This window comes from Corythoichthys intestinalis, chromosome 9 (genome assembly GCF_030265065.1).
Source record: "Corythoichthys intestinalis isolate RoL2023-P3 chromosome 9, ASM3026506v1, whole genome shotgun sequence".
In the NCBI taxonomy this organism is placed as follows: domain Eukaryota; kingdom Metazoa; phylum Chordata; class Actinopteri; order Syngnathiformes; family Syngnathidae; genus Corythoichthys; species Corythoichthys intestinalis.
In genome coordinates this window covers 22,455,952-22,480,271 of record NC_080403.1, presented here as the reverse complement: position 1 = coordinate 22,480,271, position 24,320 = coordinate 22,455,952, and the positions used below count along the sequence as shown (strand labels likewise).

At 40.2% G+C, this 24,320-nt stretch overlaps 1 protein-coding gene across 1 annotated transcript in view; it reads left to right on the top strand.

Annotated features, from left to right (window-relative positions):
- The window catches only part of kif5ab (kinesin family member 5A, b), a 174,424-nt gene that overhangs the window by 52,970 nt on the left and 97,134 nt on the right, over positions 1-24,320 (top strand). Inside the window, exons 2-8 of the mRNA XM_057845192.1 lie at positions 4,540-4,627; positions 11,103-11,176; positions 11,390-11,494; positions 11,744-11,792; positions 17,130-17,185; positions 18,196-18,283; positions 18,362-18,486. Of these exons, the coding sequence (XP_057701175.1) occupies positions 4,540-4,627; positions 11,103-11,176; positions 11,390-11,494; positions 11,744-11,792; positions 17,130-17,185; positions 18,196-18,283; positions 18,362-18,486 (585 nt within the window). The remainder of the gene's footprint in view (positions 1-4,539; positions 4,628-11,102; positions 11,177-11,389; positions 11,495-11,743; positions 11,793-17,129; positions 17,186-18,195; positions 18,284-18,361; positions 18,487-24,320) is intronic.

Genomic DNA, 24,320 nt, shown 5'->3' with positions numbered 1-24,320 from the left:
ATCATTATGAAGTCTATGGTTAGATAGTAACAGGTGTCAAACTCAAGGCTCGGAGTTCAGATCTGGCACGCAACATCTTTTGGTGTGGCCCAGTCATGTGCATCCATTTAACCCCCCCCCACTAAAATGAATGTAGGCTGTTTGTAGTTTGTAGTTGTAAATTTAAGTAAATAAAAAGCCCCCCCCAAATAAAATAAATTTAATATATGTAAAAAGAACACTGTATTTTCAGTTTTTTTTTTTTGTAAAAAAAACTAAGAATATAATGATAATAAAAAGGGAATATTTGCAGTTTTTTTTTTAAATACAAAAATCCAAACAAATAACCAATGAAAATATATAAGAGAACATTTGCTATTAAGAGGCTAAAAAATTGATTCGGAGCAATTTTAAGTCAACAAAGCATCATCATATAGCAGTCAATTCATTTGCCAATCAATTACCGTTAGTCGTTTCGTCGTTTGCATCAGTGTTTTTCAACCTTTTCTGAGTCACGGCATGTTTTTACATTGGAAAAGATCTCATGGCACACCACAAACCAAAATGTTCCAAAATGACTTTCTGTACAGTATATTTAATTATAAAATACTTTATCAATATTTATACTTATTCTGTGTGAAATTTGAGCTTGTTTAGATGAACACAAAGCCGATATCCAGGTAGAAATTGAAGAAAGACGCACACATGAAGCTCTTCAACAGCTCTCAATGTCTCTGTTTTTATTTTTTTATATTTGTTTGGCTTGAAAAGCTCAGAATTATCAGACAGGGACTTTAATGATGTCTTTAACTGCATCAGGGCCGAGCATCTCGCTGACAATGACTTTGCAGGCAGGTAGTATTAATGTCTGTGCGACACTGTGGGATGTTTTGGATTTAGCAACAAGTTCAGCAACAAGGTAATTTGCTTTGAGGGCTTTCTTATTTACCTTTGTAGTTTTTCTCAAAAAAGTTGCCTGTTTCTCTGTGTTTTCATGAAGGCGAACAAAATAGTCCATTGACTAGTTTTGAAGTGACGGGTGTTTTGTTTGGAGATGACGTTTAAGCTTGCTTAGCACCATGTTGCTGTTGGATAGGTGCTTGTGTTGCGTTCAAGAACTGCTCGGATTTCTAGCCATTGGCCACCTTGCTGTCATTGACAATGTGTTGGAATAAAACACTGGGAGGATTGACGGTTGTCACATATGGATAAAATGGAAAGGACACGTGTCTATCGACACTTGACGAGTCTAATCAAATGATGTAGAATAGATGTGCTAGGGTCCGCATTGTCGTGGACAGCAAGGTGGCTGATGGCTAGAAATCCGAGCAGTTCTTCAACATGACACGAGCAATACCTCGCTCATCTGCACATGACCGAAACTGAAACCTTCTACCGACTTCTTCCTTACGACTGCAACTCTGACTGACGACGTAAAACAAATGTGATATTGGATAATTTCTAGCGGCACACCTGATGATCTCTCACCAGTGACAAAAATGTGTGACAACCTTGCATTGGACAGTATTACTGTCTCTTGCCTTCTGAGCCCAAATTTCACGCCCTCACAGTAAAAATGGATTGGACAACTATCATCGTCAATGGCCCTTAGCATAATGTTAATGTAATGTTGTTCCTAAATCCCAGTATTTGCTGCCTTGACTAAAAATGATTGTCACTTAAACACGAATCAATACCAAACAAGACAAACGTCTCTTGAGGCACATTTGAATCAGAAATAAATATTCTAATAATTGTATTATTGTAAATAACAAGTGAGAGCTAATTGCCACACGCTGCTTTTTTTCAACGGCATTATATGAGGAAGAAAAAAAAAAGGTCACAAGGCGTCTTTGTAGTGGTACTAAGGGGGATTATTTAGTGCGTGCTTTATCTCCAAGGATGTAATCGTGGCTTACAGCATCCCCATGGATTGTATGGCCTTTACAGAAAGCACATAAAAATGCGTCTTATATGGTAGATTATGTAACACTGAAAAGAAGGAATACTGTGGATGTACAGTACATGTATAAATGAATCTACACTGCATGATTTGCAACAGAATTTTATTATTTATAGGCCTATAAAATAGCAGGATTACGGTGGGGATTGAATTGCTTTACATTAACAATGGAGGAACACTCCATCGTTAATGTCCACGGAACAAGATCACAGTCATTTTCCTTCTTATAGCTGTTCTCACCACACTCCCTGCTCATTATGATCATGTGTATGCCAGTGAAGAGCCTTTAGAAATATTCATATTGTGTACACAACACGTGTGCTGTATTAACATCAAGTAGTCATCACCTGGATGGAGGCCATTGCATTTACCAATGAATTACCTTCACCTTTAATCAAATGTTATTTGGTAGTTGCAGTTAGTTAGTAAGTGAATAATTTAGTCTGTTTGGGTGCTCAGTCATTTAATTTGTTCGGCATTCAGTTGGTTATTTAGTGTGTGATTTAGTTTGTTCAACAGTCATATGTATATATCTTTTTATATATTTTTTCATATTTCAAGTTAAAAAATGTCAGCTTTATGTAACAGTCATTTCATGTAAAGGTCAGTACAGTGGATATTTTTTCAAACATTATTATTAGCTGAACTTATTCACTGCCAGCCCAGGTCAGTGAGTATGTGTTGTGGTAGTTATTAAAAGAAGAAAATTGAAATAAAAAACACCTATTGAGGGCAAAAGGTCATTTGATCTCTTCCAGCTCCTCCCAGTTAGAATTGAGATTGAGAAAAGATTGGACATCTATTACCATCAATGGCAGGCAAAGAGTCAAGATATCGCAAATAAAGCAAAAGATAAACAAATGAATGACACGGGCCACTGTTATATGAATTTTTGTCTTTATTCTGCTTCTTTTTCAGTTTATTACAATTTGGTTTCATTTTACGTTTTGATGTTTTAATTTTATAGAAAATTAATTTTATTATTACTCATGGCTATTTTAATTTGAATTTTTAAAATGAAAGCGATATTATTCATTTTTCAAAATTTTTTGCATAATTGTTTTCTGTTTGTAATATATTTTACATGTTAATATGTTATTTTTCATGTTTTTTAATCAGCAAATAGGCTCATTTTAGTCGCTATCTGCAGCTCATCTCGTTTTTGGGCTTAAAGGAATTTGGCTTCCCAGCCAAGTCACAGGAATCACGCCAGCCGATATGGTAGGCGTCCCACAGGCGCAGCCCCCGCCGGAAAGCCAAACCCCGCGTGTCCACTCCAGCAGTAACCCCTTGTACTGACTCCATTTTGAACGGAATAAAGCATGGGTGTCCAAACCTGTCCTCAAGGGCCGCTGTGGGTCCTGGTTTTTGTTCCTACTAATCGAGCACAGACTGTTTAACCAATGAGGTTTGTGCTAAAACAAGCAGCACCTGACTGCAATCAACTGATTACACTTGTGAGACATCAGATTGGTGAAAGGTTGTCCTCATGATGGGTTTCAACAAAAACCCGCACCCACTGCGGCCCCATGTGGAATAGTTTGGACACCACTGGTATAAAGGAAGCTCACCGAGGAAAAGTTGACAACTTATGCGGATCCACAGAGACCAAAACGGCAAACAGAAACACACAGGGCAAGGTCACCCTATCGTACGTCAATAAAAGTTCCAGAGAAAAATGACAAACGCTTAGTTAAACATTCAGTCTTTTCAATGCTCCCGCGGGGCGGGCCGTGGGCAGGAAGAAGGGTGTGTTTTGGATTATTGTCTGTTTGTGGATTGGACTGGAGGATTGGGGAGTTACTGTTGTCCAGGCAACAAGGATGTGAATTTTTTCCACCTCCGCGTCAACGGGGCTCTTGGAGTCTTGTCAGTCATGTTATCAGTTGGATATCGGGTGTGTTCCTCGTGTAAGGACAGAGCGTCCTGCCCTTTGTCGTGGACAGTCCAGGAGAACTGGTTGTGAGAGTTGGTGGTGCAGACTTGGGCTTTTCAGCGTCAATCTTGCTGGGTGATAAGAAGGCGCTGTTTATCTCTTATGCCCTATATTCTGCTTGTTTTCATTAAACTATGGTATAAGTGCTATTTATTTTATATTGGGTGTGTTAGAGTAATACAAACAGCCATACAGTAAATACGAGAAACAATACTATTCCCTGATTGATTATATTAAGTGTGTTAGAGTAATGTAAACAGTTAGACGGTGCCTACGAGAAAAAGTACCATCTCCTTCAGGCTGCATGCATTTCCCCTCCTTCCATTGCTGTTTATCCTTTTCGCTTGACTTGGCCCGGCAAGTTGTTGAACGCTGCTTCTAATAGGTTCACCTCCATGCTTTCTCGCTCTGTGAGGACTCACAATTGGCAGCGATAAAGGGGAAAAAGACACACAAGCACAGTGTGATGCATGTGTGTTTACGCCACTAAACACATCCACTATAATGCATGTCAACAGTGAATGAGGTGGCAATTTTACAGTTTATGTTGGCAGCATTTATAGCAACAAAATGATGGAAATTCTCTGAATGATGAATGATAATGGTGCAATATTTTCTGTTGGAAATGGAAAAATAACATTTACTTGTCTGCTTTTTTCAGGGGAGGTGTTACGTATTTGACCAGGTTTTTCCCACCAACGCCACCCAAGAGCAGGTTTACAATACCTGCGCCAAGAACATTGTCAAAGGTGAGCCCGTGAAGTGTCTGTGAGTTTAGTATCCTGGCTACTGTGCTGCTTAATATCAATTGGAGAAAGTGCTGTGCGTATAGAAGGTTAGGAAAACCTCACTTCCTGAGGATTTAGAAGAGCATGGTGGCAGGCAATGCTTGCCAGCATGCACGCTATTAGCTCGGTAGTCAGCACGCTCGATTGCTAGGGTGAAGTTCTCGGTTAAAATTGGAGGCCGACCGATAAGGGATTTTCAAAGGCCGATGCCAATACTGTTTGGAGAAAAAAAAAATACTCCAATTGTCGATATGTAAAGCACATTTTGTCAGCCCATATTTGAGCTTGATATACTAATGTTAGCGAACAGCAGTTCTAATGGCATTTTTATTCCAGTTGTGAGTAATCTAATTACTTTTCCCATCTATGCAACCCCTTTACTGTTACTGAGGATGTGAAGGTTACTACAATTTAGTTGAATGAAGAACAGGTTGTCTGATTTTGTCACACATTAGCTGCCTGGGAAAGCAGAGCAGGAGGGGGGATGAGGGAAATGAGTGGTGACATCGTTGCAAACACGATGTTGATTGGCTAGATGGGTGGATCATGCCCTGTGGATTTAGAAGAGCATGGTGGCAGGCAATGCTTGCCAGCATGCACGCTATTAGCTCGGTAGTCAGCACGCTCGATTGCTAGGGTGAAGTTCTCGGTTAAAATTGGAGGCCGACCGATAAGGGATTTTCAAAGGCCGATGCCAATACTGTTTGGAGAAAAAAAAAATACTCCAATTGTCGATATGTAAAGCACATTTTGTCAGCCCATATTTGAGCTTGATATACTAATGTTAGCGAACAGCAGTTCTAATGGCATTTTTATTCCAGTTGTGAGTAATCTAATTACTTTTCCCATCTATGCAACCCCTTTACTGTTACTGAGAATGGGAAGGTTACTACAATTTAGTTGAATGAAGAACGAGTTGTCTGATTTTGTCACACATTAGCTGCCTGGGAAAGCAGAGCAGGAGGGGGGATGAGGGAAATGAGTGGTGACATCGATGCAAACGCGATGTTGATTGGCTAGATGGGTGGATCATGCCCTGCTCCCTTACACTGTCTCGCTGCACGCTCTAGCAAACACAAGATAGTGATAATGGCGACGGGCCAGGGAATTTCAAAGGTAGCGTTCTCAAACTTGAATTATATTTAATATTGTTACTTTACGGTATATTTAAGGATAGTTAATGGTCAGTGTACGTTTGTGTTTGCTGAACAGACTAATACATTTAATCCAAATAAATACCAAATGTTATGAAATACTGTATTTTTTTAATTTTATTTAATTGTTTAATTGTTAAATCAGTTAATGTAAACATCTTTGATGCGGAAGATGTTATAGAATGTATTATATGTCAATGTGTAGAAGATGAAAAGTAACATCAGTTACTTTGCTGAGTAACTAATTACTCTTACAATAATTTAACTTACTTTTGGGGAGAAGTAATTTGTAACTGTAACTAAGAACTTTTTTAAAGCAAGATTAACAACACTGTGTCACACTTGGACAGAATGGAGCGGACTCACGTGCAGAATTCAGTCTTTATTGAACACAAACAATCAGAAGCAGGAACAAACTGAGGGCACTCCAGAAGGAGGAAATAACGAGCAATGAAATAGAGTGATACAAACGGGAAACAAGAGAGCCAGGCAAAACGCACTGGAGTAAGACACTATAACAAAGGACTTGGCACTAGGCATAAAATAACAAACTGTAGAATACTATGAATAAACTTAAAACGTAGAATATCCTGAACTATGAGTACTGGCTGTAGTGACGACGAAGGACGAAGACACTTTGGCACGAGACTAGGGAGAGACAAACAATTTAAGCACATGAGGAATGGGGCACAGGTGGGAACAATAGGTAATCATAATCAGAGACAAGTGAGACAGCAGGAAGGGTGAGTGGTGGAAACAGGAGGGTGAGGCTTCAAAATAAAGCAGGAAGAGACAATATACCAAGATATGACAACCCTCACCCAGGCGTGACACACTGGCGAATAGCATTAGCAGATAGTGTCCACATTAGCTCAGTGCTAGCCTTTAGCTTTGACTTGGCATTATAAATCCTGTACAAGGCAGACAACACCAACTACAAAAACTCACGTATAGATGGCAGAAACATTTGTGTCCTAGAGCTTACTTACAGACTATGCCTAAACAAGCAACACAACAAGAGAACTTTTGAAATGAGCTGCTAGCTGGCTTCTAGGAAGCTCATGCACTTCTGACTTCTGATTTTGACTTGCCTGGCACGGCCAGACTGTTCTCCCTGTATTTTTCAAACACTGTGAGAATAGTCTGGGACCCAGCCCATTAACGGCCTCTCGAGCAAGAACAAAATCAACCGTCCAATCAGATTAGTTTATTTGCGTGATGTGGTCTCAACGAGCAATGTCACTCTTCCGCGTCGGAAGTCGTCTCCACAACAACACAGATGGCGAACAGGAGAACTGAGAATATGTTCCAATCCACGGTAAAATCAGTTTTAAATGACCAAAAACACATTGACACAAGTCATTGACAAGAGTTTGTCTCGCGCTAGCCATGTTGAATAAACTCCGCTCTCCACGTATGTTTACTTCCGCGCGCAAGTCCCTCGTCGCTTTACTAACGTCACGTCCGCCCGTCACTGATTGGTCCACTCAGCTGTCTGTTTGCTGTGGCTTGCTCCGCCCTGGAAATTTTATCCACTGAATGGTGGCCAGACTCAATAGCTGGAACAGCGTTGAGTCCGGTGTACCAGGCTAGATTTTGACCACTTGGTTGTAAGTAATCATAAGTAAAAAAGATCATCACCCAAACAGTGAACATAACAGTTTTCCTATGATCAGTGTTGTTACGGATTACTTGAAAACGTAATTTAATTACTGATTACGCCCCAAAAAGTAATCTAGTTACTTTACGGATTACTTTACTATCAATGAAACTAAACTACTTTAAAAGTAATTTATCAGTTACTTTTCACCAATTTTTCTCTCTTTGCCACCTCAACATAAGAAAGACACCAGAAAAATCACATCGCATGTAATTGACTTTCCGATAATTGACTTTAAAGGGGAAGATCAGAATTTTTCACTTAAGGCTTAATATTCGAGTTAGCGGAGGTTTAATTAGTCAATGGAGTTGATTTGAACCACCATTGACTCGAACTATCTTAGCCACTCCAGAGCCCTGAAAATCACAAATAACTGACAAACTGCATGGAATTTGTTGAAATCAACTCCACCGACTAATTAAATCCCGCTAACTCGACGATTAAGCCTAATGTTAAAAATTCTGAATTTTGTTTAGGGTTCAAGGGTTAGGGTAAGAGCATATCAGTACCAATGTAAAACAATGCAAATTGACTGTACAATAATCAACAACACACAAATGGATTGCACAGTGCAATAAACACAACTGGAAGACACGCACACAACACGAAAGTACGCTGTACACACACGCGGTCAATTTGGCCACAAAACGTGGCGGCAACTAAGCACATTACACTAAATCGGACTTACAGCACATCCCAAAGATGCTAATTAAACAAGTCACCTCACGGCATATATGTGCAACACAAATGTGATGTAAACAATGCTTGCCAACTTGGAGTGATGACTGCCCACCGTTGTAACGGCAAAGCTACGAAACGGCCACGCATGTAAGGAGTCCAACCTATCGCTGGAACCCTCCAGAATGAAGGAAAAATACTCACGTTCATTCATGGATGTGCACAGATTAACATTCCCTCGCATATCTCAACACTCAACGCTGCTCTGGCAGCCTGCCACACACATTTCTCAGTTCATGTGAGTCATTTCTCCCAAAACACTTAGCACGTGTGACTCGAGACCAAAACGGGATGTAATTGTGAGTGATTACCATGGAAACGAACACGTAGATGGAACCTTTCTAGCCTTTTCTATTCAAAACGCTCTATGTACGTGACTACAATAGTCTTCATTCTACGTACAGTATGTACATTATGATGCAATAACAAAATAGTAACACATAGACTCTAAGGAAACTTTAATCAGATTACTGGTTTGGACAAATGAATGCGTTATATTACTCGTTACTGAAAGAAAGTAATCAGATTACAAGCATTACTGACAACACCTCGTATTATATCAACTTTTCATTTCTGTATATCGGCCGATGGCCGATTTTGAAAAAAAAAAGTCTATATTTTGGCCCGATATATCTATCTTTGGTTAGAAATTGTGAATTTGAATTAGCTTGTCACTAGTAGACATCCCAATCCGTTTCATTCATTCATTTTCTGCAAACCCTCCCAATTCAAATGGATTGGACGTGATCACCGTCAATGGCAGCAAATGAGTAAAGGCTGCTCGGTCTTTGCAGTGGCCTCCACTCCACTGAATAGCAAAATCTTTTCACTCAATGCTGGAATTCTTTCAAATGGATGTGAGAAGAATAAATGCAGTGACAGGTTCCTTTCAAAAAGCACACACTGCTGATCACAGTCAGCCATTATCCATGACACTTTTTCATCTGTCACCATCCCCCAACAACCTGCGTTGCTCTTTTATTTTCCACCTTCGGGCACACTTTTGTGCCACGTTCGCATCTAGTTGGGAGCTCCATTTAACCAGACGGAGAGTGGAAGGGATTGACTTGTCAAGTTACATGAATGTGACGATGTTTCAGGGAAGATAGAATGAAAAGGCAAACATGACTAAAGCATGAATGTCGTAAAACTTGAGCTAAGGGATTTATCATGCTACGTAGTAGAGTCAGTATTTTACTTGTTTTAAGTCAGTTGAATGCATATTTCTATTCCATTTTATTTGATTGTCTTTAAAATCTCAAATAGCAATCAAACAAGTTATGAGGGCATTTTTCAGTACCTGTACATACTGTATAATTGTCTTCAAAAGCTCAAATAGCAATCAAACAAGTTATGAGGGCATTTTTCAGTACCTGTACATACTGTATGTATTTCTTATTTTCTTGCTTTCTCTCTGGTAAGAAGACCTATTGATTTTTGCCTTGATAGCTGATGAAAGAGAAAAGGAAGAGACGATTAAAAAGAAAAAAAAAAAATTCTACGGAGAAAAATATGGTAATTCATCGGTAGCCCAACTTTGCATTTCAAGGTGATGAGCCTTTTTCTTCTTTGACTCTTGTTAGAGTATTACCACTGGGATTTATTATGCGCAAGTTGACACTTAACACTCTGTGTTGCTAATTGCTATACTGTATAACTTCTAGACAGTGGTTTTCACTGCTGTATACAGTACCATTATTATTGCCAATTAGGACTGCTACAATAAATTGGCTAATCGACAACTAATCAATCAATTAATCAAATGAATTGCTTTTTTTTTTGGAGTACAAGAATTGTGAAGAGACTTTGTAGACGTGAAAATAGTCCAATACCTCTTTTTTCATCCTTTTGTTTGTAAATATTTCCACATTTATTTTTTGTTTGTTCTTTTTACCTAAAAATAAGAAAAAAGAAAAACTAAATTTTCAAAATGTATTCATTATTTTTCAGTTTTCATTCATTGTTGTTTTTATTTTCATTTTTTTCCATAAAAATATAAGGGGAAAAATGAAATGATTTTTTTTTTTTAACTCACAAAATAAAAAAGGTAAACACAAAATTTTTACTTTTACTTTATTATTATTACTTTTTTTAGTTTTCAGTCTTTTTTATTCATTCACATTCTAAATAAAAACGAAAGGTGCAAAACAGTAAATATTATGTCATATATTATTATTATTATTATTATTATACCATAGACTTGATTATACATATTATTATATCATTTATTTTATTTTTAAATAAAAGAATTTAAAATATCAATATTCTTTTTATATTTAAATATTTTAAAATATATTTATTAATTTAATAAAAAAAAAAAAATTAAAGAGAAAAGGTAATATTTTCTGATTTTCTTCATTTCTCAGTGAACCGGCGACACAAAATGGTGGTGCAATCTGTCCGATTTGTTTGATGCTGGGTCTTAAAGTTTACCTCACCTTACCTGTAGGTCATGCAAAAAGAACTTGTTGAATATAACATTTAACTACAATAAAATGGTTTCTTGAGGCATTGTCAGATATTTATCAGTAAAAGGTCATGCTGTGTCATGTCAAACAGATGTCATCTGATTTAATCCAGATTTGAGCAGCAATGTGGAAAAATCTCATTTAATGTGCGCCAATCTCATCAGTATGCGTTGCACAGTGTTATATTTCGGTGTCATGGAACAAAGCCTGGGTGAAATCCTTTTCAGCTGCAGAACAGTAGTGCCTGAAATACATTTGGCAATGTTTTTACATGTTTATGAACAACACTCTTTAGAAGACATTCATTTTCTCTTAACGGGAACTTTAACCATTGTAAACTTCATTCAATTTTAATTCCTACAGTTCCAAAGTTGTACAGTTTTCCCACTTTCACGCGTCTGATCTCCCTCTGTCAGATGTACTCGGCGGATACAATGGGACCATCTTTGCCTACGGCCAGACTGCCTCAGGAAAGACTCACACTATGGAGGTACAGTAGCGGATCATCAATAATCCAAAAGTTACATGCTCAGGGCAGCAAATAGTCATATCCTTTAATATTTTTTTTTTCCATGACTAAAGCTTACTGCAAAACCGCTTCTATCACATCTCCTTTCTCCAACACTCTGCGGGGAACCACCTTTATACCAGTCCCTATTGTAAACACCTCAATAGACCCCCAATCACGTCTCATCTCTTACAGGGAAACCTTCACGACCCCCAAGGGATGGGTATCATCCCTCGGATCGCGGAAGACATTTTCGAACACATATTCGCCATGGATGAAAACCTGGAGTTCCACATAAAGGTCTGTTTCAACTTGATGGAATGTCCATGCCTGGTCATAAAAACAGTACACTACGTACTCGGCCAAGTGATGTAATAATCCGGCTGAGGCATAGTCAGCCAAGCATCAATAAATCACCATGGTTAGAATGCAGTAATCCCCCAGTATTTGTTACGCTGGAGGATAAGGCCGTGCTAGAACAGATGAGTCCAAAGTCAAATGTGCTTGAATCACTTGTAATTTTTTTTTTTTTTTTTGTCATCCTCGCAGGTATCCTACTTTGAGATCTACATGGATAAGATTCGGGACTTGCTGGATGGTGCGTGTTGATTTTATAAAAAATTGACTCATTGACTGCCTTTGACTAAAACTACATGGGCTGTTGAATAATGGAAGAAAATATGTCCAAACAACAGCTACCTGAATTGATCCCTCAATGACCCTTAATTAACATTTCTAACACTTACTCAGACCAATACTCATTTTATAAAACTGCTCCCTTTTTTTGCTCAAATTAGGCTCCGACTGTATTTCCTCCCACATTTTACACCCCATTCCAATTCTAAAATGCTCCAAAAATTCACACAACATAGGGTTATATTTATTTTGATGAGCTCAATGGTTCATGTTCCCCCCAAAATTCAAGTACCATAATTTTCGCACTATAGGGCTCACCTTACTATAAGCCACTACCCACTAAATTTGGCACGAAAACGGCATTTATTCATAGATAGGCCACACTTGCCTGGCACGGCCAGACTGTTCTCCCTGTGTTTTTCAAACACTGAGAGAATAGTCTGGGACCCAGCCCATTAACGGCCTCTCTAGCAAGTACAAAATCAATCGACAAATCCGATTCGTTTATTTGCGTGACGCGTTCTTAACGAGCAGCGTCACTCTTCTGCGTCGGAAGTCGTCTCCACAACAACATAGATGGCAAACAGGAGAGCCGAGAATATGTTCCAATCCACGGTAAAATCAGTTTTAAATGACCAAAAACACATCGACACAAGTCATTGACAACAGTCTGTCTGCGCTAGCCATGGTGAATAAACTCTGCTCTCCTCGTATGTTTACTTCCGCGCGCAAGTCCCTCATCCCGCCCGTCGCTGATTGGTCCACTCTGCTGTCTGTTTGCTGTGGCTTGCTCCACCCTGGAAATTTTATCCGCTTAATGGTGGCCAAACTCAATAGCTGGAACAGCGGTGAGTCTGGAGTACCAGGCTAAGCCCGCACTGGACTATAAATCGCAGCTGTCCTCACTGTATTATGGGATATTTACACCAAAAGATATGAACCGGTAACATTTTATATGACATCGGCATCATACGACTGTCATATGACCAATGAACCACCGTGAAACTTAGAACCAATTGGCTGCAAGGCTTCATTGCTTCAAAAATCTTCATTTGGCCATCACTGCTCCCTTTGGGGGAGACAGTCAACCTCTGCTGCCACCTGCTGTCAACACTGTTGTTGTCCAACATGCCTCCTAGCATGCATTGCAGCACTACAAATGTAAATAACAATCAATTTTCATGTTCTGTGCTAATTACTTCTTCAGTTACCGTTCCAGTTGTTTCATTAACTTGCTAGTTATGGTATTTGGTAACACTTTTACCTGACAGTGGCGCGATATGACCATCATTAGACGATCATAATTATGACATGACACTGTCATGAGCATTTATGAATACTTACAACAGATTTTTATTTAGTGTTATCTGGCAAATTATGTCACTTCTGAATGGATGTGAAAGATCCAAGCTGAACATAAATGGAGTTAGTGACATAATTTGGCAGATGATATCTGTCATAAGCATTCAGTAATGCCCATGATAGTGTCATGTCATAATTATGCCGGTCTTAAGACAGCGTTATGACGCCGCTGTCAAATAAAGTGTTACCTAATAACCCAACTAAATCAACAAATAAGCCGCACTGGACTATAAGCCGCAGGATTCAAAATGAAGGAAAAAAGTAGCGGCTTATAGTCCAAAAATTACGGTACTTTTGACAGAAAAAAGTTTTATTCATTTTTTATGCAACATTCACCCTAACACCTTGCTCATTCAATTTTTATTGTCACTAAATAACATTCACAAGACATTCTCTATTCATTCCTATTGACTTTATATTCACCCACATAAAAAAAAAAAGAAAATGGAACCATGAAACAGTTAGTTTTATTTTTTTTTTAACCAACAGACAGAAATTTAAGTGAATAAATTGTGATTGCCTCAAAATGAACAAATAGTGAACTGAAATCAACAGGTGTCCCAGAATTGCTCCAAAGTCAACAGGAAGTGACCAGGAATTGCACTCAAACCATTAGCAAGTTACCCAAAATTGACAGGAAGTGGCTGTGGTTGCCCAAAATGGACACGTAATGTTCCAAAATCAACAAGAAGTGAACAGAATTGCCCCAAAATCAACAGAAAGTGACCCAGAGTTTCCCCAAAACCAACAGGAAGAGATCCATATTCAACAGGACGTGACACGAAATCAACAGGACACTTCCTGTTGATTTTGTTGATTTCCTGGAAATGCCCCCAAAATCAGTAGGAAGTGACACGCAATTACCCTAAACCCAATAAGAAGTGTCCCAAAATCAACAGAAAGTGACCCATTTATGCTCCAAAATCAGCAGGAAGTGACCCAAAATCCACAGGAGTTTATCGACCACCATGAAAGTAATTCCCACGAGATTATTCCAGAAATTGCACTTCCTAATCGATGATAAGAACTCAACACTCACAGCCATGTATTCTTTATCCTCTGCGAAGAATAATCCATGTTTCTGCTGTGTTAACTCAATGTATGCCACTGATGGCGATAGATGTCCAATCCATTTTGACTGGGAGGGATAGCAGACTGACAGTCAAAATGGATTGGATGTCATTTGCCCTCAAAAGTTTCAAACAGGGCTGATTGTAGGCAGGCATGTATGAGGAGGCAGTCAGAAATGTGTAGGAGGCATCACTTGTATACATTATGCTCCAGCACCCCCACCCCATATTTTCGACAGGTGAAACAGAAGCTGGTATTTCGTACAACAGAATACTCTAGCCATGGTCGTTTGCGGTACCAGGCAAGATTGAAGGATCTTAATTTTGTACTAAATGCACACTTTGGGTAGCTACCCATTGTTGGCTGAGATGGTGCATTGCCATTTAAGCCACTGGGTAGCTGAACAGGCTGCTTTGGGGCAGCACTTGTTGGTGGAGGTACAGGGTGTCGCAACCCAATGGGAGTGCCGACAGGATGTGAGTGGCGCATGCGTGGTACATGCACAAGCTAAACATGTATATACTGTTTTACGACAGTTTGGATACATGATGTGATTCGGGGTTTTTTTTTTTTAAACAATGTTTATTGATACTTGATAATAATACTAGTACTAATAATAATGGCTTTATTTTGAGGAGTTATTTTGAGGGAACAATACATTTACGCTGCTATATAAGCTGTACACTGACTACTTTTACTTGTGTAAGACCTATCATCAGTGTGGCCCCATGAAAAGATATCATTAAATACCTGCGGAAATGTAGGGGGTGCACTCAATATTTTATAATATTCGAAAACGTTTTCATTACACATGTAAGCACAATTTAATAGACTCACATCCTGTCGCTACTCACATTGGGTTGCGACACAAGCAAAACCGCTGTGATTTAACGAAACAAAGCAGTGCAGAACTACGCTGCGTGTCCGCACGGAAACCTGACAACAAATTGTCTGGCGATAGCTAGGCTCACTTACATTCTAACAGTGACATGATGTTTACTGGGGACTGTGCGCACTTTACTGTGCGTGCGCGCAGATACATCCTGTGAATACACACACAGCCGTGGGAAAGCAGGATGAGAGAGAACTGATACGATACGATAATTTTGTAAGCATATTAAAAATGTGCTTTTTCGACTTGAATGTTGATTTGAGGGGGCAAGACATTCGAGGGAGCACTGCCCCCTCTTTCCCCTGCATCCATGCTCTGATTGTCTGTAATCAGTACTGGTGTAGTCTCTAGCTTACCCAAAAACCAAGGGCATAGGTTTGCATAGGGATGGTAGGGACATAACACTACCAACTTTTCAGGATGCTCCAATTGTCCCCACCAACCTTTAAGCAACCTTATATGCATTATATAATGAGTTCAAGCATACAGGTAATTTAGATTGTCTTCCCATATGTTGTAAGGATAGAATTGACCCTACCATCATTAAGTGAATTATTTTCATTATGTTCAAGCTTACATTTACCCCTTTTCACTTGCTGAATGTGCCAGTCCATTTTCCCCCCACTCAAACGCATGTTTGATTGGTTGATGACTTGACCCACGCCCAACAGACACACGCACGTTCACACTCACACAGCCCTGAAAGAAATACATGTTGAAAACATGCCGCCTCCTCCGCCTTCTTCGAAGAGGAGGGATATTAAAAGTTTTTTTTCCCGCCAGCAGCAGCCACTGTAAGTAATTTAAAAAGACACCAATGTTGTGAAGGTGGGAAACACACCACTAATTTTGCTATTGAAAGTCCAATTTGCATCAGAGTTAGCACAACATTCAACTGAGTGAACTTGCGAACCTGCAAAACTCAAGTAGGAAGCTGCTTCGAGAGAAGTGTCCTACTGTTTGTGTTTTCTACTGTTAACATTAATTAAACTGAGAAATGTAGTGAAATCTGCTGGAAACTATAGAACCAGAAAAACGTTAGCAAGAAGCTGCTTACAGAGAGAAGGGTGCTGCATAACCTAATATGTAACACAACATATACACAACATAATCATAATTAACTATATATATATATATTTTTTTTTTTTTTTTTTTTTGGGACGCCGCGAGCTACCCACACTAGCATTGCGGTCGACTGGTCGATTGTGATCGACGTAATGAGCACCCCCGATTTAGCATAACAATTAATTAGGTTCATATTCGTGAGAAATGTAGCCCTGCCCCCCGTTCACCCAATCTGTTTGATTTTATTAATGCCCAATCCCCAGCAAAATGTGTACATGCAGGTTAAACTGTTATATTGTCCCTACCAATGTTGAGACAAAACCTACGCCTTTGCCAAGAATGTAATCAGATCTAGCACTGTAAAAAATTAGATGGATGACTACAACTTCAAGGCAGCTGTGCACTTTATTTACAGCTGATGGGGGCCCGAACAGGCTATGATTGGTGACAGAAAGTCCAATCTGTATGCGGCAGGGAAGATAAGAAGCATTAAAACAGGCATATAAACAGAAGTAGCACCCAAATGATGGATTTACAAATCATCACACAAACACAGACTGTGGTAAGCCGCGCCATTGTGCTGCAAAATGTAATTACGAGTGAGGAGTGTGAGCCAGGATTGTGTGGAAATGAGCACAGTGACTCCGCTTAACCTCTTGTGATTTGCCCCCCGCAAAATACATTCATAAGGAGAGCCACACGCCTACTAACAAAATTACACTCCGACTCAGATTCACTATAATGCAACGTTGCAAAATTGTGGGCATAAGAAACATTTATAATATAATAATAACACAATAGTATTTCAGTACAAACTCACACAGGTACTTAATATTGTAGCTGCTCTGTGTTAATGCTTGGACAATCCAACACAATGACCTTGCACTTTCTCACCCCACTTCTCTGCAGTGACCAAAACCAATCTGTCAGTGCACGAAGACAAATACAGAGTCCCTTATGTGAAGGTGAGTCATCCTCTAGTCACTCAAATGTGGCTGAGATTACACTCTCTTTATCATGCACATGTAAAAAATTCATTTTGCTGCCTACACTTGTGTCTGAAGTGTATAAAAAAATATTTTATTGGCTTTGGAGAGCATTTCTGTTGTTTCACCTTCCAAAAGTCTAAAATTGTTGCATTCAATTGTAATTTAATTGAATGAAAATCATGCTCTATTGGTCTGAGGTCTGGCAATTGAAAAGGGCCAATTAATTTGTCTTCAAAGCATCTTTAGTTTTTGTCTTACTGCCTTCCTGTGTTTCTTCCATTATCGCTTTGGGTGACATGACCTTAACTCCACTTTTTTCACTTCAAAACAGCTTCAGTTGCTGTTCATTGGAGAGTCTTACTGCCTTTTTTGTTGTAGTTAATATATGAAATAAAATCAGGCTAATGACTTGCCAAGGAGACCAGTATTTGCTGATGTGCATTCAAATGTCTTCAGAAATGCTTGGGTTTTTGCTTCTCGCCACCTCTTCTTTTTAGCTGAGATGGGTTAGGGTTTTTATTCTACTACTTTCACTTAAAAAAAAATCTTTAGTTTCTGTTCATTTGAGGGGTCTTGTTGCCTTAATTTACGTCTTCAGTAATACTTGTCGAAAAATAAACATTTTATATTAGTTTAATATCAAGCAATCGCAGATTTCCTTCTTTTGTCCTAAATAAATGTTCATTGCGGATTTCTATAACGACTTTAGTAGGTAGCAAAGCATGTTCTATTAGGTTGAGATCAGACTACTGACTTAAAAATTGAGTGCAATCTTGTTATTTTCAACCCCAAAAGTCTTAATTACCTTTAAAAAAAAAAAAAAAAAAAAAAAACTTTTACTGCTTTCACTTTTGTCTTCTGCCAAGGCAAAAGGTGACTAACTTCCATTTCTATGCATTCAAAAAGTCCTCTTTAAACTTTTTTTCCAATCTTAGTTTTGCATGTTATATTTCCATGTGTTTTCTTACTAATACTTCCACATGTAGGGTTGCACGGAACGCTTTGTCACCAGTCCTGAAGAGGTAATGGATGTGATAGACGAAGGCAAAGTCAACCGCCATGTTGCCATCACCAGTGAGTTGGCATAGTCCCGTTACATACAGTATGGCTCTTAAGACATGAAATAACGAAGAAAATCGTGTCCTACCTCAGACATGAACGAGCACAGTTCACGCAGTCACAGCATCTTCCTGATCAGCATTAAGCAGGAGAACGTGGAGACGGAACAGAAGCTCACCGGGAAGCTCTACTTGGTTGATCTGGCTGGCAGTGAGAAGGTAGGCTATACAGTGGTATGAAAAAGTGTCTGAACCTTTTGTAATTGTCACATTTCTGCATAAACTCCCCATCAAATGTGATCTTATTTTTGTAAAAATCACACAGATGAAAAAAAAAGTGCTTGCTTTAACTAAAACCACCCAAACATTATTGGTTATCATATTTTAATGAGGATAGTATGCAAATTATGCAACCAGACGCTTCCTGTAGCTGATCAGGACTAATCTTGATAATCTAATCTTGGCCCATTCTTCTCTACAAAACAGCTGTAGTTCAGTCCGATTCCTGGGATGTCTGACATGAATCGCTGTCTTTAGGTCAAGCCACAGCATCTCAGTGGGGTTCAAGTTGGACTTTGACTGTGCCACTCCAGAACTTGTATTTTGTTCTTATGAAACCATTTTCAAGTTGATTTACTTCTGTGTTTTGAATCATTGCCTTGTTGCAGCATCCATCGTCTTTTTAGCTTCAACTGTCTGACAGATGGCCTCAGGTTTTCCAGCAAAACATCCTGATAAACTTTTGAATTCATTCTTCCATTAATGATTGCAAGTTTTCCAGGCCATGAGGCAGCAAAACAGCCCCAAATCATGATGCTCTATCCACCATGCTTCACGGTGGGAATGAGGTGTTTATGTTGGTGAGCTGTTCCATTTTCCTCCACACATTAAGTTGTGTATTACTCCCAAACAATTGAACTTTGCTTTCATCAGTCCACAAATTTTTTTGCCACAACTTCTGTGGAGTGTCCAAGTGCCATGTTGCGAACATTAAACAAGCAACAATGTTTTTTTTTTTTTTTTTAGACAGCAGTGGCTTCCTCTGTGGAGTCCTCTCATGAACAGCATTCTTGGCCATAGTTTTACATATAGTTGATGTGTGCACAGAGATACTGGACCGTACCAGTGATTTCTGTAAGCCTTTAGCAGACACTCTAGGGTTCTTTTTTTTTTATCTCTCTGAGTATTCTGCGCTGAACTCTTGGCTACATCTTTGATGGATGGCCACTCCTTGGGAGAGAGGCAACAGTGACAAACTCTCTCCATGTGTAGACACTTACTTATTTTCCCCCTTTCTGTCATTGTTTGTATACTATCCTCATTAAAATATGAAAACCTATAAATGTTTGGGTGATTTTAGTTAAAGCAGACACTGTTTTTCATCCGTGTGATTTTGACAAAGATCAAAACACATTTGATGGCGATTATTATGCAGAAATGTGAGAAATTCCAAAAGGTTCAGCTACTTTTTCATACCACTGTAGCTGAACTATTTTTCAGTTTTCTTACTGACTTACTTTTTGGCAATAGGGGTGTGACAAAATATCGAATCGTTGATATATCGTTATACTTTGCATGGCAAAAGGTTATCGATATGCTCATGCATATAATATAATATAATAGAGATATTGTTTTAAAAAAGTGTCAATGTTTAAAAAAAAAATACATAAGGAAACAACAAGTTGCTACCAAAATTTTCCACCATAATAGTGTTCGGAACCAGAGCATTCACAGTCACTCTTTCCGATTTTCGGGACTTTTACTGTTTATTTTATGTACAGGTCACTTCCTGTTGAGTTTGCATCACTGCCTATTCATTCCCAGGTCACTTCTGTAACCCAAAATCAACAGAAAGTGACCCATGAAATGCCCTAAAATCAAATGGAAGTGATTGAAAATCAACAGTTTCGTTGCCTGGCATTGGCTGACACTGATGATCATAGAAGTGGGAGGGGTTTATTTGCTGTCACTCTACCAGTTCAAATGGATTGGACATCTCCTAGAAGCAGCAGAAGGATAAAGATAGCTTGTTTTTCTGCTTATTAATTGTTTTGTCGAATAACCTAGAATGATTTCCTGACCAATGTATCGATAATCGTTGTATTGCCATGTCGTGAGATCATCGTTATCGTGAGCTTTGTATCGCAAATCATATCGTATCATGAGGCACCAAGACGTTCCCACCCGTAGTTGTCAAGCACACAACTCAAACAATTTTGGCCAGAAACTCCCTAAATCCATAATTTCTCTTGGCTCTTCCTTGGAAACACCAAGTTTTAGCCCAGTCAATGGGTTTTCCATCAAGCTGAGGTCTGGAGATTGTTTAGATCAATCAATTACGTGAATATGGTCCTACTTGAGACACTCTTTTAATCCCCTAGCACTATATTTTGGGTCTTTGCCATGCTAAATGTCCTATCAACAATCCACCTTCAGTGTTCTTGGAATGTTTTCGTCCAAGATTTCACATTACATTGCACAGTTCATTGGCCACATTGGAGGAAAACAGCCCCAAGACAAAATGTTTCCACCTCGATGCTTGACTGTCAGGATGGTGTTCTTTTGGTCAAACTCAAATTTTGTTGTTGTTGTAATTCTCCTAAGGCAGAGGGTGAATCTAGTGCCAAATACTTCAACTTTGGTTTCATCTCACCACAGTTCTTTCTGAGCTTTTGCTGTGTCATTTAATGTTCACAATGACCTTGCAGGCACTGCAAGGTTTCAGTCCATTACAGTGCACTGTTACCAACTGAAATTACTACCGTGTATTTTGAGGTGGTGCCCTAACCCTTCTCATGACCAGTGTTGTTAATTTTACTTTAAAAAAGTAATTAATTACAGTTACAAATTACTTCTCCCAAAAAGTAATTGCGTTAGTAACTCAGTTACCTGAATGTAAGAGTAATTAGTTACTTGGCAAAGTAACCATTCATTCATTCATTTTCCATGCCGCTTTTCCTCACGAGGGTTGCGGAGGTGCTGGAGCCTATCCCAGCTAACTACGGGCAGTAGGCAGGGGACACCCTGAACTGGTTGCCAGCCAATCGCAGGGCACAAGGAGACATACAACCATTCACACACACACTCATACCTACGGACAATTTAGAGTGTTCAATCAGCCTACCATGCATGTTTTTGGGATGTGGGAGGAAACCGGAGTTCCCGGAGGAAACCCACGCAGGCACGGGGAGAACATGCAAACTCCACACAGGAAGGCCGAAGCCCGGGATTGAACCCTTGATCTCAGAACTGTGAGGCAGACGTGCTAACCACTCAGCCACCGTGCCGCCGGCAAAGTAGCTAGTGATATATATATATATTTTTTTTTCTCAAAAAAAAAAAAAAAAAAAAAAAAAAAAAACACACAGGTCACACAATGTGAAGCTTAAAGGGTTTGGGGGACAATTGGCCCTAACTCTTTACCCTCCGCTTAACTAGACACAGGGGTATTGCGATAACTAGCTAGTAACCTTTGCTATGTGTGGAAGTCATTTAAAGTTGTGAATCAATCGTTAAAGTTGTTAAAATTTCTCCCGTTATTGCATTAGTTCCCTTCTGTCTACTTTAAACATGTTAAAGTTTTAAAACTGTTTCATCATTTAAAGATAGATTTAAGTTAAGATTTTGCCGATTTAGGAGCATTTTAGATAAAAAAAAATTACTTAGGTTCGCTAGGAAGGATCTCTACATCAGGGCCTTCCTGAGAGGTCTACTGCTTTAAGATGGCGGCTGTTTACAAACGCATGTAGTCCTTAAAACATTTTGGCAATGCAGCAGTGTCTGTCATTTGCATCTAGTTCTATAATATGATATCTACCGTGTCATGTGGGCGTAGTTTGTCGGCTATGGCTGCAGTCAGGTATTATTGGAGCCACCTAGCATCGCGGTTGCAGCGGCGTCTTCCCCACTCCTGCTCAGCTCTCGTCCCCGTGAGTCAGTTTCTCTCAGACTTTTTTTTTATTCAACCAACTTAGTAACGCATAGTAACGCACGCCTTTCCCGCCTCAGTAACGGTAACGGCGTTGCCAAGATGAGAAAAGTAATTAATTAGATTACTCATTACTGAAAAAAATAACGCCGTTAGTAACGCCGTTATATTGTAACGCCGTTATTAACAACACTGCTCATGACAATCTTCATTCTGCAAGACTAAACGCTCGATTCTGTAGCTTCAAACCGAGGGCAGTTGGTAGTCATTTTCTGTGGATTTCACTTTAATATAATGGCGTCAAATTGACTGTTGTCACCGTTCTCCGTAAGCCTTTTACTAATGTTTTTTTTTTTTTTTGCCATTGCAGCCTGAAATGTTTTGACAGCTTTTTAGTTTTGCCCATGGCAGTGTAAAGGTTGGAAGCATGAGAAGGTAAAATAAGTAGCGTTGGTAAAAGGGGGATTACACTCAGCTGTCACATGGGGAATGGCTAATGTGTAGAACACTTAATTTTAGCTTAGATGTCTGGGATCAAATAAATAGTTCAAAATGCTAAACATTTTATAAAATTCCGTTTATTTACCATATTTAAACAGCCACATAAAATTATACATAAATAAACCCAGAGATGTGATCAATGAATAATTTCCGCACTCTAATATTTGTTAAAAATCAAACCCCGCTGGCTCACTGTATTTTCTTTATACTGTAAGTGCAAATAAGAAACCATGTTTCTACAGTGCAACTTATCTGCAAGACGATGCCCCTGTGCCATCATTTTCCATGTTCTGGCATCATCAAAAACATATAAACAACATAAATGAACTTCAACCTCAAAAAAGCTGACACTTTGTGGCGGCGCTGTCAAAGGGATTACCAACGACAACATTTCCTCTTAGCTCACACACGTGAGCTGGAGACTGACTTCTTTTTCACGGGGGCTTGCTAATGTGTTAGGGAGGCGTGAGCAAGGAGGGGATCCCAAAGCAGACAGCCGGTTGTGAGGATGGATATTTTATTGGTGAACAAAATGATGACACGAGCGTCGAGGCAGAAGGCGGGTGACGTCAGGCTTGGAGGGCTTAGCAGGGAGGCGAAGCGGAGGCTCGGGGAGAGGCAGGCGTGGAATCCGACAATCGGCGCGCATAAGACAAGTCCTGGGGCAAGAGCAAAAATGTCAGCAACTAGTAATCAAAACGATGAATCAAGGAAATGCGAGATACAACTGACGGAAGTAACCAGACGAGTTGATCGGGCGACGAGGTGGTGGCGTCCACTGGCTTTTAAGGAAGGCTGATTGTTAGTTGCCCTCACCTGTGGCCGCTCCACCCGTCTCAACCTGTAATCAGATAAAAACATGTGCACCTGCCCCAGGTGGGTTAGGTGTCAGGAGGGAGGGGCGGAGGCCCTAACAGGACCCCCCCGCCTACGGGCGCCACCTGGCGCACGACGAAGAGCCCCGGGATGGGCACGGTGGAAATCCCGGATGAGTGCACGAGACAACACCCACCGGGCCGGGATCCAGGACCGCTCCTCCGGGCCATAGCCCTCCCAGTCGACCAGGTACTGGAGCCCCCGGCCACGGCGGCGAACGTCCAGAAGCCGCTCCACCCTGTAGGCCGGATGCCCGTCGACCGACAGAGGCGGCGGAGGGGGCGGAACAGGGGGGGCCAAAGGACTTGTGGAAACCGGCTTGACTTGGGAGACATGGAACGTGGGGTGCACCCGGTAATGAGCAGGGAGCCGAAGACGCACAGCGTTGGGGTTCACCACCTTGATGACCTCAAATGGGCCGACGAACCGGGGGGCGAGCTTCGCCGATTCAGTCTTCAAAGGCAGGGATCGGGAGGAGAGCCATACCTTTTGGCCGACGTTGTAAACCGGCGCAGGCGCACGGTGACGATCGGACTGCGCACGGGACTTCTCAGAGGCACGGAGGAGCGCCGAGCGCGCCTGCTCCCAGACCCTGGAGCAACGCTCGATGTGAGCCTGGACCGAGGGGACTGCTATGTCCCGTTCCTGCGTGGGGAACAATGGGGGCTGGTACCCCAACGAACAAAGGAACGGGGACATGCCTGACGAGGCATTCGGCAGAGTGTTGTTGGCATATTCTACCCAAGGT